The sequence below is a fragment of the Endocarpon pusillum genome (assembly GCF_000464535.1).
Source record: "Endocarpon pusillum Z07020 unplaced genomic scaffold scaffold4522, whole genome shotgun sequence".
Lineage (NCBI taxonomy): Eukaryota > Fungi > Ascomycota > Eurotiomycetes > Verrucariales > Verrucariaceae > Endocarpon > Endocarpon pusillum.
Window position 1 is genome coordinate 27,566 of NW_006916440.1, and position 15,599 is coordinate 43,164.

Here is a 15,599-nt window from a genome sequence, read left to right on the forward strand (position 1 = left end):
TGCGTGCGCTGCGCGCGAAATAGCGTCAGCTGTATCAGTATGTACGCTGTATTAATCAAATGAAGCGCTGCTGTCAATAGCAGGCAGTTGATTGGTAGCAGCAAGGATGTTGACGGATATGGCGTTGCGGCACTGATTTTTGTGCTAAAAGGGCACATGCAGGAGACGAAGGGATAGGCTTCAGCCCTGGAATGCTTAGAATGACACTACACCACTGCAATAAGTGTCAAGATAAATTTATCTTTTTATCTTGGCAAGCTATCTCTTAGCGTATTTGCACTACTCTTGGTGCACGACTCCGTACCAGCAACAGTAACATTATTATAACTTATGTCCGCACAAATTAAGCAATTCGCATTTTTGTAAGCTCTGCGCAGCTGATTCTATCTCAAAGTTACGTGGAACATGACTATTGACTATACGGTACTACAACACCAAGCCAGATTAGATATAGGGGTAATATTGCGCCTGTTCTACACCGAATGCAGCTAGCCACACGCACATTGAGTTTGCGTATGCATTAGCTGCAGAACAGCTCTAGTTAATTACAAAGGAAGAGAACCACACCCAGCTGAGCTTTACTCGCTGCAATCATTAGATGATCAATCCACCCGTTGGCCGAGAATCTAAGGACGATATACTGATACTCAGCTGACACACAGTGTCAGAGTATACACACCAATGCAAATTCGTGAGATGACTCTGTTCGCCGAAGACAACCCATGCATCCTATCGAGAGAACCTTCAAGGTGAAGCGGAAACTCTCAACGTTATACGTTGGCAACCTATTCTGGGTCTGAAAATGAAATGTGTTGAAAAACGAGATTGCCACAACTGAGCCATGTGTTGAGGGTTGTAAGATACAACCACTTTTCCAAGATTTAGCCCACCAGTAATAGGCTTGCTTTGGTAAAGTCCGCCAAAGTAATGTGAGGTCCGGCTGCGGGTAAAGCACACCTCCGTATGTTACCTCAATCAGTGAGGGGTACATCAATTGAGTGTGGTTCAAAACCCACAAACGCTGTCCTTTTGGCGGAGTGGTTGATGTGTCCCTTTTCTTCACGTAATTCATGGAAGCCGTTGAGGCGTGGTCCCATCGGCACGATGTTGTTGCGGGTCGTCCATGGATGCAGTACGGAGCATGACGCTAGCTTCCCTAATCATTTACAGGTGTTTTCAATCGTGATGTGGGAAGATGTAGTCCATGAGCTACATCAGCGAGCCATTGAAAAGAAGAAGTAAGCTTAACTGATGAATGCAGCATCAATACATGTTGAGCAACAGATGAATTAGAAGACAGAAAGGTGGAACAGCAGCGAGGCCTCCCGAATGCCACGACACCACTTATCGCAATATTGGGAATTATTCGTCTTCCGCCCCACGCTGTACACTAGTATTGCTGCTCCCACGGACCTTCCGCACCTGAGCTTTCATAATCATCCTTCCAGGTCTCTTCGATGGACTCCTTGGTTGTCGCCTTGATTCTAGCTAACCAGCGCTCGGACAATCCTTTCGAGAATCTGCGGTACAGGGTGCGCAGGTGGACAACGTCGACTAGGCAATACTCGATGATCGCTCTGCACTTGTTCTTCTCGGTGAAGCGATCCCACGAGCCGCCCTGATCTGGATTCCAGAGTTGCTTACCCACGTCCTTGATATGCAACCACTTGTTCTGAACCTCCATTGTCATGTCGATGCTGTAACAGATCGCTTTGAATAGTCCCGTGCGATACCGTGCTGGAGACTCGAAGGAATGCGACATGTCCGCAAGCTTGAAGAGTTGGACATCCAGGATACCGTCAAGTCTGATATCGAATTGATGGTACAAAGCTTCGGAGTCCTGACGGACGTCATAGATCAACTTCGGTGTCTCCGCTGACTCCAATATCCAGCGCAGGTTCTTTTCTTCATCTGCGCCACACGTGTCGAAGGCCTCGAGCTGAAGGGTATGGACGTCGACGATGTATGTGTGCTCGGCTTTGTAATCATGGATGATAAGTATATATAGCGGACCGTCGCGGCCAAGCTTCTTGCCTTCAAGGTCAACAGCAATGTTCGGCTCATCAATTGGTAGCGCTGTCAGAGTGTTGACCATTTCCGCTACTTTCTCTTTGGTGTCCACCACTGTGTATGAATTGTGCTGTTTATACTTCAGTCAGAATGTCATTTCCGGAGGCTCAAAGTACACACCGAGAACTCAGCAAGGGCTGCAACTTTCGGCCGAATCTGGTCTGCGACTGTAGTGATCTCGACGAAAAGAGATTTGGTCTTTATGCATAGACATGATTAGCTCGATTCACAACCAGCATGCAGGAGATCGAGACATACCTCCTCATTCATTGTGCTGAAAGCATCTGCAGGCAACTTGTTGAACTTTGTTGCAAGCTCGGCTATTTGAACCATGTCCGCACGGAACTCGTCGAGGTGGTAATCATCAAGAGGCTGGATGTTCTTTGGGTCTTTCATGTTGAACTCCGATGCTGCATCTGGCATCTCTTCCTTCACAACACATGAGTCTAAGTCCGTAGCTGTCTCCCAATGTGAGGAAGAGCCAGTGTTCTTGCCGCTTGACTCTCTCAGGCCCTCAGAAGAATCTCCAGCAAACATGTCCCCCCCACGACGTTCGGCTATAGCTTCGTCAACCGATTTAGGGACGGCGTGATCTATAAAGCCAGCTTGAGGTCGAGCCTCGTGCAGGCCTTCACCCCAGCCATTCTGGTCATCAGATTCCCAACCACGGCAATCGTCCTGGCCCTCTGTGTTCTGGCTGGTCTGGCTGGTCTGGCGTCCACTTCGCAGGTCCGCTAGCTCTCTATTGATTTCAGAGACTAGATGGCGGACATCACGAGCCTCCTGATATGCGTTTCCGGTATCCTGCCGGAGATCTTGAACCTCGTTGGAAATGTTATGGATGTCATCACGAACATCTTGGACTTGGTTACGAACTTCCTGGATGTCTTTGCGCACGTCTTTCATATTTTCAAGTATCTCTCTAAGTGCACTGAGGATATCTGGGTTGAAAGTCTGGACGTTTTGGGGCGGCACATCATCGATGTTATCTTTCCGTGGCGTTGAGCCCTGTTGGAAATTCTCAGCAATGAGGCGCCCTCAAGTATGGGGCATACAGTGGGCTTACACCAAGATCTTGATGATTACTCATCGTGAATAGCTATCTCTTTTTGCAAGGGTATTAGCTTTGGTGGACGATAGGTTGACAAGCTGTTCAGTTCTCGGTTCTGAGAATCGATTTCAAAGATGGATTATAGAAATTGTGGAAGCGAACTCGAAGCAGTTTGCCTGAAGGTACCGCATTTTAAAAGATTGAAAGCACTGGGATCGACCATGCCAGATTCGCTTGTGCAGGAGGTGTTCTCTCCCAACGGTTAGTGAAGGTGAAAAGAAGGGCCAGATGCTTACACATGGACTGCATATGGATATGAAAATACCGCCCAAGCAATGTGTTGACCAGCGAACACTTTCTATGGCATGGAAGAGAGAATTCACCAAGATCAGAAAGGTGGATCAAGAGCAGCAACTGCGGTAGTATGCTCTTCTAGACGAATGCACAGGAAGCTCAAGGTAGACCCTTTCCACTTTAGGCATATTCTCGCACTGATAAACCTCAGAAGCAGAGAAGGGCATGCTAGAAGGAGAAAGGAAGTCTCTGGTTATGGTGATACCATTTGTGAAAGCCCATCCTGCAAGTATATGATATGATATACTGAGTGCCAGCAATCTTAGGAAAGAGAGACAATTCTCAGACCCGTCTGGGCACACATGCCTTCTTGTACTTCAGCAAGCCTGAAGATAATCCCGTTTGTGAAAGAGCGGGAAAATTGTTGAAAGACAAACAGACAAACATTGATGGCAAATGAAATGGATGGAATCCGGTAGGAGCAAAGAACAGCTGATACGAAATTGTGAATTTGATGGCATTCCAGGTGTATGGTCATGGAAATGAGGTAGGCAATCTTCACTCTTTCTGACTTGTTTTGTCGTACAGAAGTTGTCTTCCCGTAACTATCATCCTACCTATTCCGCAATCTCCTTCAATTTGGGCATCTCACCAGGGAAAGACGTGTGCTTAAGCATTCTACTTCGTATTGAGCGGAACCGTTCGTGCGCAGTGAGCAGTGGTCTGGTGGTAGGTCCTGCTCCATTCCATTCCCTTTTCAGACATTGGAGCACCTACTTGGATGGTCTGGCAACCACCACTATGCTTGCACACTGGGCCAAACTTTAGGCACCTAAAGGACCTTCTGTTGTGCGATTAGGATGAGATCTGCTATGTGAGAAAGACAGTGGAAATGGCATGTTTGGATGACACTAACAGATTCATTCCCAGCCAATGGTGGGATGACTAAGCATTTACCTGGAATATTGCTGCTGAAATGGTCATCTCGGACTTGATCCTCCCAGAAAAGCCAGTCCCGAGAAATTACTCAGGCAGGATATCATTAAGATATGGAGAACAGATGACTAGATACGATCATTTCATTCCGAATAGGTCTTGCTACAAATATCCATACTCCTACATTCATATACACCAAAGCTGTGTAATAGCGGCATCTAGATCAAAGCTTGGCCCTTGAACATGGCGTTCTTCACCTCGGCCACCACATCCTTCCGATCATGCTTCCCCGTCAGCACGATACCCCTCCCTCTCCTGCCCATCCGTCCCATCCTCCCCAGCCGGTGCACGAAATCAATCGTTGTATGCGGCACATCATAGAGAATAACATGCCTCACAGCTAGGGTATCAATACCCCTCGATCCCAGATCCGTCGTAACCAGCACCTTTGTATTGGGTAGATGCCTCGTCGGCCTGCTCGGCGCCGCGTTCGGCGACGACAATGTGGTAATGATGGAATTCTGATCGAAGGGAATGAAATCCCTGAAATTCCTCTTCGACCTATCCGTCGCTGACGGCTTTTCCTCACCTTCAATTCTCGATGCAGAAGTGAATGCGGAGAGGACCTCCGCTTGGCGCTGCTCGGTCGTGTCGCGTGTCAGTGCTACGGCGTCGATGCCTTTGGAGGCGAGATATTGCGTCACTTCTACGGCTTTTTCGCGTTCGTTGACGAATACGAGCATACTTTTCACGGTGTGCGTTGATTCTGTGTCGTCGTGGACGGCTTTGCCGATGGTCCAGATGACGTCCGCGCATGCTAGGTTGCGATTGCCGCGGTAGGGGTCTTTTTCTATGTCTACCACGCCGAGTTGGACGCGGCGCGAGATGGAGTGGAGTTTGGGGGTGACGAGGCGTTTGATGGTAGGGAAGCGCTTGTCGAGGAAGGAGTCGAGACTCCGAGGGATGGTGGCTGAGCAGAGGATCAGCTGCTTCAAGGAGGGGGCGACGCGGTCGATGATGGCGGAAGTTGTGGGCGCGAAGGAGCGGTCAAGGAGGGAGTCGGCTTCGTCGATGACGAGGTGGGTGACGCGGCTAAGGATGTTGGGGTCTTTTTCTGCGATGCTGGAGATTAGATGCGGGGTCGAGACAATTATGTCGATGCCTTTTGGGTCGTAAAGGCGGTTGCGGATGCGATTGGGTGTATGGATTGCGGAAATGGGCGCGGAGCGGTATTTGATAGTGTGAGAGAGCAATTTGACGACGCCGCCTACTTGTGTTACGAGTTCGGAAGAGGGCAGGAGGATGATGGCTCGAGGACGAGCCATGGTTGAATGGGGCGGGTTTGACAGCTCTGGCGGGTCTAGGGCGAAAATATTCTTCTTTTGGTTTTCAGCCTTCTCTTTGTCCTCTCCTGCTTTTCTTGCTTCTTCTTCAGCTTTTTCGATGATCTCCTGGCGCTTGATTGCATCAACAACGGGGAGAAGGTACGCCAGCGTCTTCCCTGAACCGGTTTCGGCTGCGATCAAGAATTGACTATACTGTGGCCTATCACCATCCTTTGTCTTCCTCCTTTCATGCTCACCTTTTCTGCTTAGCAAGGCCGGAATGGCTAGCTTTTGTGCAGGAGTAGGAACAACATCGGTCATTCCTTCAAGAGCATGTGTATAGACTGCGTTTTGCACATCTGGTAATAGATTAAATTGTTCGAATGAGGTGATGAGTGCCAGCTTCTCCTTGACTGCCATTCTCTGACTATAGGCCAGAGGCGTGAGAGTGGCTTGCATCTTCAGCGCGTGGAATAGCGGCTTTTCATCCTTGGTCTTCGCTCTCCTCGGGTTCTCCGTACTCTCAGGTGCTCCTCGGGCGCCAACAGCTGGCCTTGGAACATCTCGAGGCTTGACCATGACTCTACCTCCCAAACGAGCCTCTGTTTGGTTCATACCGGCGAACGGGCTAGGTCGAGCCCTTTCTCGAAATGCTTCGGATGACCTTGGTAGGCGGGCAACGTCGCGAGAAAGACTCATTCGTGAAGGTTTGCGGCGCTCGCGTTGCATTGTCGCCATTGTGCGACGGGCATGCCATATTTGAAGGGATCGAAAGCTCTGCTTGTCAAATGACTCGAAAAAGGCTCTGAATTGGCACCCAAGGCACGCTCCTTCTAGACGCATAGAGGCAACAGATAGTTGAATGGTCCTCGGGTTGATTTCCCCAGATACTGATCGCGTGGAGCTGAGAGACGGTCTTGCTATAGCTTCTGGTCACTGTGTACACCTCCCCTAGATCCCAAGTATTATTGTCCAAGGTTTATCGGTGGCGGTGGTGGTGGTCCAATATGTGGCCTCTTGGCCATGCAAGATGCGCATCTCTAAACTTTTTCCTGGAAGAAAATTTAAGGTTTCAGTAGCGCAGAGCTAGGCGGGAAGCTTATGGCTGCCAGGGCAACGACGGGTTAGTGGCTCCTTCTCAGTTTGTTTTGACTGGCTCTACCTTAATTGTGCCCTAATCCTCCCTGAAGCTCCATCCATAGACAAGTGTTGTGCTTGAAGCCTCATTCTTTTACATCTTGAATTCGAGTCAATCCACTGTCTGCCTGGTGCGGTGCAGTCGATTAAACATACCATAAGCTGCTGGCGTTCTCGCGCATCAATCACCACTACGCGCATTCCTCAATACTGCATCGACCGCCTAGGCATATGGTCTGAGCTTTGACTGTTCAAGATCGCACGTTGTTGCGAAATAGAAGCAAGTCGGCCCTGCAGCCAGAATCATGGCCGCTCAGTCGGTGCGTGGTTGACATCAATTATCTTTTGATAGACCTTGTTTACTTCGAATGCTTCGCTAACAGCTGCCACAGGTTCAGCCGCTTCGAATCCAGAAAGGTACAGGAGTCTCTTCACCATCCAAGATGAATCGCCCGCTCGCAGAGCTGAGCCCGATGGGCATTCGAAGAAATTCACCAAGCTTTCCTCAAAGCAACAAGGTAAATTATGTCAGGAGAAAGTAACAGCCAAAAAAATAATAACGCAAATAGAACAATACTTTCAGAGGTGATTCATCTCCATTCGAATCACCACCCACTGGAACAAAATCCGCAAGTTCGCCTAGGTTGTTCTGGCAAGGACGTGATCCAACTTCACCGAACCGAGCAAGCATCGAAAATCGCAGCCCGTATGAGCAGGAGCAGTCACCAGTGTCTAATAAACGATCCTCCATCGAGAACTTGAAGAAAGCTTCGCGTGTCAAGAACAGCAGCATGTTTGCTCGAGAACAGAAAAATGAATATGATCCGGCACAAGTCACTGTTCCCGAGCGCCCACTTGCCACGGGCAGACCGCTGAATGTGCAGACACAAGGCAATGCCTTTGGTGGTCAAGGGTTGGAGGGTATACGTATGGACAATATCCGACGACAGGCTGAAGAGCAGATCAAACACTCCATGGCCGTGCCAATAGAGAAGATATCTCCACCGATGAGTGTTGCGCCTCTGTCACCAAGCAAGTATAGTGCCTCACCCGCCAAATCGTCGCTATCCAAGAAGACTGGCTTAAATGCTCGCAGTATGGGCTTCGATCCCGAAAATGGTGTCTGGTCAGATGAAGAAGATTCAGTGGCAGAGCGTAAGCTTCCAGAAGGTCGCGTTCTTCAGCGCCATGCGAAGAGCGTTACTTTTACTCAAGCTCCACCTCAGATCAACGAATACGAAATGACGACACCAGACCCATCATCCGTTGCTTCTGGTTCTCGCGAAGGGAGCTACGAGTCTGTTGAAGACGAAGAAGACATTAGCTTCGACCGCGGCTCTTCCCTTGACCGCGAGGACAGTTTTGATGCTTCGCTGGAGGACACTGACAAAACCCCCGTTGTACTGCCGGAAGATTGGCGCTTCATGAGCCCCGAAATTGCCAGAACCGACCTTGTCAGGGAGGAGGATGACGCATTTGATGGAGAGTATGGCAGTCCCGAGCCGTCTGCCCAGCCGGGTTCAATGGACAGTCGCCCGCATCAGACCAGTGTCAATTCAGTCGACTCATGTGGTCAAGCACGGCCATTACCTCCTATACCTAACGTCTCGGCCGCGGCGCCTGGTAGTCCTCTTTCCGGCACTTTAGAACGAATCTCGAGTGGCCAACGTTCCCTTCCCTCACCTCCGCAAGCAGCTGGTATTTCCAAATCCGAGATTCGGCGCATGAGTAGCAGTGGATTGTCTTTGGAGGATCGCCTGAAGCTAATGCTGCTACAAGACCAGGACAGAGAGAAAACCAAGTCTGAAAACCAGCGAGAACGAAAGGTTGGGCGTGTTGAGCAGAAAGAGAATAGCCCCGTGCGCGATCATTCACAAGCTGCAGAGTCAGGTGGCCCTTCAGAAATTCCCGAAAGCACGAGAAATCATGGTGAAGAGACACACATCTCACGAGAAGCAATCTTGAGGAGACTCTCCAGCCTGCAAGATTTGCAGGAAAACAGGTTCGAGGAGTCAACCACATCACTCTCATCCAATTTACCAAGCTACCTTAACGTTGATCCAGACATTCCTATACCATCAACAGAAGATCCAAGCCCAGTTCGCAGTGAAGAAGGTGTTGAAAATGACATCGTCATCAAAGAGGAACCAGACGAATGTTCCGATATCTATTCTGTCCCAGAGTCATACGATGGACAAGCTCGAGCTGAATCGGATGACATGGACACGGAAAGCCAGTACTCTCAAGCAAGCATTCCTTTACACCCAAGTCTGACTCGGGACGATGGACAAGACACACCTCGTGCGCAGAGCCCCGCGCGAGAGCCGGAGAAGAAGAGATTGGTCGAGAAGGAACCAATGTCCTTGCCATTGCTCGCCGATTTTGGCACGGGTAACAGTTTCGATTTCGGGTTCGAATCTTACATGACACCTTCGCCACCAATTGACAGAACAACATATGAAGTAGCCGAAGTACCACATGAACAGCACTCGCAGGATATTAGTCGTCCAATGACCCCGGTGGAGCAACTGCAATCTCTGCCAATGTCCTGCTTGGGCAATGAAGCCTCAGCAGAGCCTGGGACCCCGGATTCTGTCATCCATCATCCCGTTACCCAATCTCCTTCTCCCGAGGTCGTCGAAGATGTAGCAACGGCCAAGGCTGCTGGATCCGAATTGAAGACACGACCCTCTACTACACCTGCGGATGTGTCCATTATGGCCGCAACACGAAGAGAGGTAAGTGGACAGGCACCACCACCACAGGCACCTCCACCACAGGAGGTCTCGACTGGATCAACCAGCGAGGCGAAGGAAGATACCGCGTCAGAGGTCAACGCCCCAAGGGAGCCGGAGAAACGTATCAGCAGTCTTGTGAAACTGGACATCCCTGGCCGTCGGAGTGATGAGAGTCTTGGATTTGGCCTTGAGAAGGAATTTGACCGCGTTGTTCAAGCCCAAAAGGTAGCGTTCGAGCTTTCACTTTCCCGTTTACACCACCCTTTCAATGGACGTTTCCCTTATTCTGAACTACCCGTTGTAGCAGACGGTTCAACACTGAAAAATGTCTCCCTCCTGAAACCGCAAGGTGCTCGAGCTCTTCCAGGAGATCAGCGAGCCTGGGGTCATCATTACCCAATGGATGGAAGTCAATTTGCTAACAGAAGCCCTGACCGACAGAGAGGATACCTCATGCGTCAAAACACGAAAGTCGTTGTTGCTAGCAACAGGGTTGAGGATGAAGTAAAACCCGCCGAGACTGTAGCGCCTACAGGTGCAGAGCCTACGTCGCGGAAGATCAGCCAGCAAACTTGGGTGACAGAGCCATGGAACGGCAAGTCTCGAAGGCGAAGTATTCGCGCTACTGGCGAGACTGGCCCGCGAAAGAAATGCTCAAATGCTTCCGTTCCCCCTCTGCCTGGTCAAGCCAGCAACGCCCAAGACGCTCTCGGTGCTGTTCATGAGGATGAGCTCGCTGAGGAAGAGCCACAGGACTTTGACGAAAATGCAGAAAGAGGGCGTCTGTTTGTTAAAGTAGTTGGGGTGAAAGATCTGGAACTGCCTCTCGCAAGAGGTAAGAATGAATTCGGCATTCATCATTGAATTCAAAGGCTAACTTGGCTCTAGACGAGAAATCTTTCTTTGCACTTACACTTGACAACGGCCTACATTGTGTCACTACTTCCTGGCTTCAGCTGGGCAAGAGTGCACCAATTGGGCAAGAGTTTGAGCTTGTTGTTCTCCATGAACTCGAGTTCCAGCTTACCCTGCAGATGAAGCTTGAGCAGCCAAAGCCGCAACCAGTACAGTCTCCTGTTAAGACGCCCCCTTCACCCGTCAAGAAGCAAAGCGCTTTCAGTAGATTCTTCGGCTCGCCCAAAAAGCACAAGGAGATCGAGGTATCGCGTCCGACGTCCCCCATCAAGCCACAACCCTTATCTGCGTACGAGCTGGTAGAAGGCATTGTGGGCCAGGATGGAAGCTTCGGTCGCGCTTATGTGGCCCTCAGTGAACATGAGAGGCATGCTTTTGGTCGGCCATACACTGTTGATATTACTTGCTTCAATGAGTGGGCTGTGGAGGAGGTAGCCGTAGGCAGTTCCCGAAGCAAGAAAAGTGTTACGGCGAAGCATCGGCGTCCGCCATATCAGATTGGTAAGATGGAACTACAGCTACTCTACATCCCAAAGCCGAAAGGTGCCAAGGACGAAGATATGCCGAAGAGCATGAACAGTGCTGTACGAGAATTGCGCGACGCGGAGACAAGAACATCTCATGTTTTTGAAGGCCACCTGTCACAGCAGGGTGGAGACTGTCCCGTGAGTCGATCCTCTCTTAGTAACACCTCTTATAGTGTACGTGCTGACTTTGTCTATCAGTACTGGAGACGGAGATTGTTCAAGCTTACCGGCTCGAAGCTCACAGCCTACCATGAAACCACCCATCAGCCTCGAGCGACCATCAACCTCGCCAAAGCCAGCAAATTGATTGACGATAAGAGTGCACTGACGAAGAAGGAGACATCCACAAAAGGTGGAGGGCGTCGCAAATCCGCGTTTGCTGAAGAGGAAGAAGGTTACATGTTTGTCGAGGAAGGATTCCGGATACGATTTGCAAACGGCGAGGTCATCGACTTCTATGCCGACTCCGCTGCCGAAAAAGGAGAATGGATGAAGGTCTTGTCTGAGGTTGTGGGCAAGCCTGGCTCATCTTCTCAGTCCAAACCTTGGGTGGAAATGATCCTGAAGCGACAACGATCTGTTATTGCCAAAGAGGGACGGACAGTCAGACCATCTCGCCCCGAACTTACGCCACAAAAGAGCAGCAGGGACCAAATGCAGGAAGAGCTGGCTCATCGATCAGCAGCTAGACAAAGAGCTATGCTGGCAGAGGAAGAAGCGCGGAAAGCAGCAGCGGCGTTCTCTCTTAGCAAGCGGAGCAGCATTCCGCTATTATCTTCGAACCCACCACCAGAAAGAGGCCCAAGATACTCGCAAGCGATCCGATCTGGTCACGCTAGGACAGAGAGCTATCAACCAAGCTCAGGATCTAGGAGTCAACCCGGCAGCCCCCTGAAGGCGAAGTTGAATAAGGAGTCCCGGCATCAGAAGGCAAAGAGCATGATTGGTATGCAGTGGCATTGAGTTGATGGTGATATGAGAGCGATGCTGTGATTTACAGTGATGGTGATGGGATTTCCGATGTGGATGTGTGTACATACACGGCGTGGACTCTATCTGGGAGTATCGGCGTGGCTGAAATCTCCTGCATGACGCTCGTGAAAGGTGTGATGGCTGACTGAGTACATGCATTTTCTCCATTTGCTATGCAACGCAACACTGTAGCATAACCTCGGTCTTCAGATAATACCAGCCATTATGGTTGGAAATGAAGAAGACCAAAATTCATAGCGCTGATTTCGTGTCTGACTTCCTTGATCGGTGCCGCGCTCCTCTGCATCGAGAATTCTTGAATTTCACTCTTGTTAGGCAGAGGTCCGTGTCAAGATATCTCAAGGCTGGATTAATGTGTTTGTATTGACTTATAGATGACTGACAGCAACTCCAGAATAATATCTACTTGATCCTGGAGGACGCTATCCCATCTGTATGTATTGCCCCAATTACAGCGGTACCTACAAGTCTGTAAAAAAAATTCATAGTTTCAGACGCTCTAACGTACCCAACGGACATGTGCATCGGAAATTTTGTTTGGCGTTCTGGATCTCAGAGCATGTTTCTGTTACTTGAATGCTGCTGATGCTGTTTGGAGAGATGAATTGACAAAAATAGGTCAAGTAGACATTATATAAACAAAGATTGCTTGATTCTGGTTAATCACTCTGTATTAGTTTCGATAAATTATTTGGAATGACGACAATGTAGAGCAGAATCAGCTCAATGCATGAATTGGGGTGTGTAGCTATCTAGGAAATGTTGAATGTGAAGTTCGGATGGAATGACTCCGCAGGCGCCAAGGTCCCACCAACGAGCTGAAATGTAGCCACTTGAGAGTTTTGGTAGGCTAGGAGATATCGGCCCTTCGGCCCGGAGGCGTAAAAGTGGGGCGAAAGGGGGTGTGGTGCCTTGTCAGTTGGGTGGATTACAGAACTTCTACGACTCTACAAGGCAACTGCTTGTAAGTTGACACTCAATCATCCTTTGCGGTCATATACCTTACTTACTTATATACGATTTGGCATCATTTGGCATCATTTCGTGTACGCGTTACATGATTGTATGAATTTGTGTCAAGCCTTTGCTTTTTTACCCTGACTGACTCCTGATGTGAAGCATTCTACAGAACTTTTGTAGGTACTACTCCAGCGTGCTTGACGTTACTGAACTTGAATAAAGTCATTTTAAGATATTCTCGTCATGATATTTTTGCGATGGCTAATCCAAAAGAGTGCAAAGAAAAGGCGGAATACTCTTTACACCCTGTAGATTACTTATTCCAAGGGAGAAATTTCTTTGATCTATTACAACAAAATGTGTTACAATTTTGAATGGACAGCCCTAATTGGGGCATTATCCATCCCTGTTATGCACGGAGGGGATGTGATACCAGAAGTACTTTTCATCTTCGTGCAATTGGCCATGAGGTTTTGTCAAGGGCTCGGACCACCATGTTCACCCCAATCGGAGATTTGATCAGGGTCCCAGCCTACTCCTTATGCTGCACAGTACTTTTGTGAAGCATGGGTGGCGGCACCCCCTGTTGGCTCGTTACTGCCTACTACAACAGAGCCAGCCTGATAACTTTTGCAGTTAAATGCTTTATGACTGACGTGGCTCGAAGACCTTGTTCACCATGATATTTCAAATCTTGCTGTAGCCATCGACCCGAACTCCTTCCTATAATGGAAAGTTCGTGTTTCTCTTCAGCGTCACGTCTCTGTGTTTTATATCGCTTTTTGGTTGTCTGCCTTGAAGATCTGAGTATACTTCTTTATCATCCACATTATGGCAGATACTTTGACACTCAGCCAATCAGGAAACAGGGGACCTACTCCAGCACAATGGGAAGCTCAGAAGGAAAATATACGGCGTCTCTACCGTGTACGCAACATGACTCACAAAGAGCTCGCAGAAGAAATGACCAAGATTTTTGGCTGCCGGATAACGTCTGTCTAAGTTGAGCTAACCATGATACGAGACTGATATCTCTCTAGGGCGAAAATGTGTAAAGACAGGACGACGAAATGGGGGTTTGCGAAAAGCATCAAGAAGAGAGAGTACGAGACCATCATTGAGCAGCAAGCTAAAGGAGAGCAGAATAGACAGATATGGGTCAGGGGGAAGCAGGTGAAGCAACGTGATATAGATAGGTACTTGAAGAGACGAAAAATTGAGGACAGCCCTGCCCATCGGTATGTGGATTCGGCAGCCAGTGTGCCGCAACCCACTCCAGAAATCACAAATTCAGGTCGGAGTCTAATATCAAGTAACGTGACATTGTCTGATCCAGATGATCATCCGCCGGACAGCTCAATGTGGTCCATGACAGAAGACACCGCTACCGAGTGTGCTCAAGCGCAGCGTGCAGCTCTTGGGAATAGCTTAGCTATTGTGGATACTACGGGAGCATTGTATGCTACCGAACAGAATGAGCACGAAAACTTCTTGTCACTCAACTCTCCCTCGCCACAAGAGCCTTTAGCTTCCTTACTCACAACCCCTTCGTGGCCCACGAGTCCAGCCTTCCGTCTGCTTCTCCAGGAAGGGTTGGAAGAGTCGGAGCTTTCTTTTGCAGATTCTGTTAATCGCATGGAATCTATTCTAAATGATACACATACTACGCAGGTCATGGATAAAGCCCAGGAGAAGGCCATAAATCCACCTCTGGCAGGCAGTAGCCTTCGCATCGAAGAACACCTGCCACAGCCATCAATGCCTCCAGGCTCCGAAGAGGTTTCCGATGTTGCTTCCAGGTGGATTTCTGTCTGCTCATTAGCCTCACTCCAGCACTCATACGGGAAGATTGAAATAATGCGCCATGCTCTATACGAAGCGAACAAATTGTTTGACGAGATGATCAGGACTAGCGACCGCCAGCTGCTTTCTTCTATAGTTGTTTTCGGTGCCATACTGGAGGCTCACGGAAAGGATAACTCGGTGGAAACATTGCTATCGCATACCTTAGTCACCTCTAGCAATATACTCGGTCCGCGTCACGCCATTACAGTAACGATCGCATGGATCGTTGATGTACTTTCCAAGAAGGAACCAAAAGCCCGAATCCGAGTCAGCGTCAGCAAACTTCGAGAAATATCCTACGAGTTCGAGAAAGACCACGGCAAGCTGCATCCTTACTATGTGACCAGTGTATTCAACCTTGCTAAAGCTCTGGACTTGGATAACTATGCCGACGAGGCGGAGCCGTTGCTGCGAGAAATCGTGGAGATATGTCCCCGTATTTTTGCGAGGGGCCATCCTCAGTCAATTATCGCTCAAATGAATCTGGCGAGGCTAATTTCTAAACGCGGCCAATTCGTAGAAGCAAGATTTCTGATGGACTCAGCAGTATCATCCAGTGAGGAACGCTGGGGATCTAGTCATCCCTACACTCTCGAATGTTTAAGAAGGCAAGCGATCATGCTAGAGAGCCTGGAATCGCCCGAACGGATAGAAGAACTTCTAAAGAGGGTCTTGTAGGGTAGGGTTAAGAGTTTGGGCATTGCTCATCGCTTCACGTGTGGAAGTCGCTAGGATCTCGAATGTTGGTTGGAAGATCAAGGCCGAGAGCATGAAGTCCATCTTTTGGCTGAGACTATGCGCGCATGGG

The 15,599-nt window shown here is 49.2% G+C and overlaps 4 protein-coding genes across 4 annotated transcripts; 2 read left to right on the forward strand and 2 right to left on the reverse strand.

Moving 5' to 3' along the window:
- Positions 1–1,390: 1,390 nt before the first annotated feature.
- EPUS_05192 (uncharacterized protein) lies at positions 1,391–3,160 on the reverse strand (the record flags this gene model as incomplete). The annotated part of the gene is made up of 4 exons (XM_007805749.1): positions 1,391–2,140; positions 2,191–2,268; positions 2,329–3,078; positions 3,137–3,160. The coding sequence occupies 4 exons, from the start codon at positions 3,158–3,160 to the stop codon at positions 1,391–1,393; spliced, it is 1,602 nt and encodes a 533-aa protein (XP_007803940.1).
- A 1,409-nt stretch (positions 3,161–4,569) lies between these two features.
- EPUS_05193 (ATP-dependent RNA helicase mrh4) lies at positions 4,570–6,414 on the reverse strand (the record flags this gene model as incomplete). Its single annotated transcript, XM_007805750.1, has 1 exon — positions 4,570–6,414. One exon carries the CDS (start codon positions 6,412–6,414, stop codon positions 4,570–4,572), a length of 1,845 nt encoding a protein of 614 aa, XP_007803941.1.
- A 704-nt stretch (positions 6,415–7,118) lies between these two features.
- EPUS_05194 (uncharacterized protein) lies at positions 7,119–11,956 on the forward strand (the record flags this gene model as incomplete). The annotated part of the gene is made up of 5 exons (XM_007805751.1): positions 7,119–7,133; positions 7,206–7,331; positions 7,383–10,386; positions 10,440–11,131; positions 11,192–11,956. 5 exons carry the CDS (start codon positions 7,119–7,121, stop codon positions 11,954–11,956), a joined length of 4,602 nt encoding a protein of 1,533 aa, XP_007803942.1.
- Positions 11,957–13,777: 1,821 nt separating this feature from the next.
- Positions 13,778–15,469, forward strand: EPUS_05195 (uncharacterized protein; the record flags this gene model as incomplete). The annotated part of the gene is made up of 2 exons (XM_007805752.1): positions 13,778–13,938; positions 13,987–15,469. 2 exons carry the CDS (start codon positions 13,778–13,780, stop codon positions 15,467–15,469), a joined length of 1,644 nt encoding a protein of 547 aa, XP_007803943.1.
- Between the last annotated feature and the right edge of the window lie 130 nt (positions 15,470–15,599).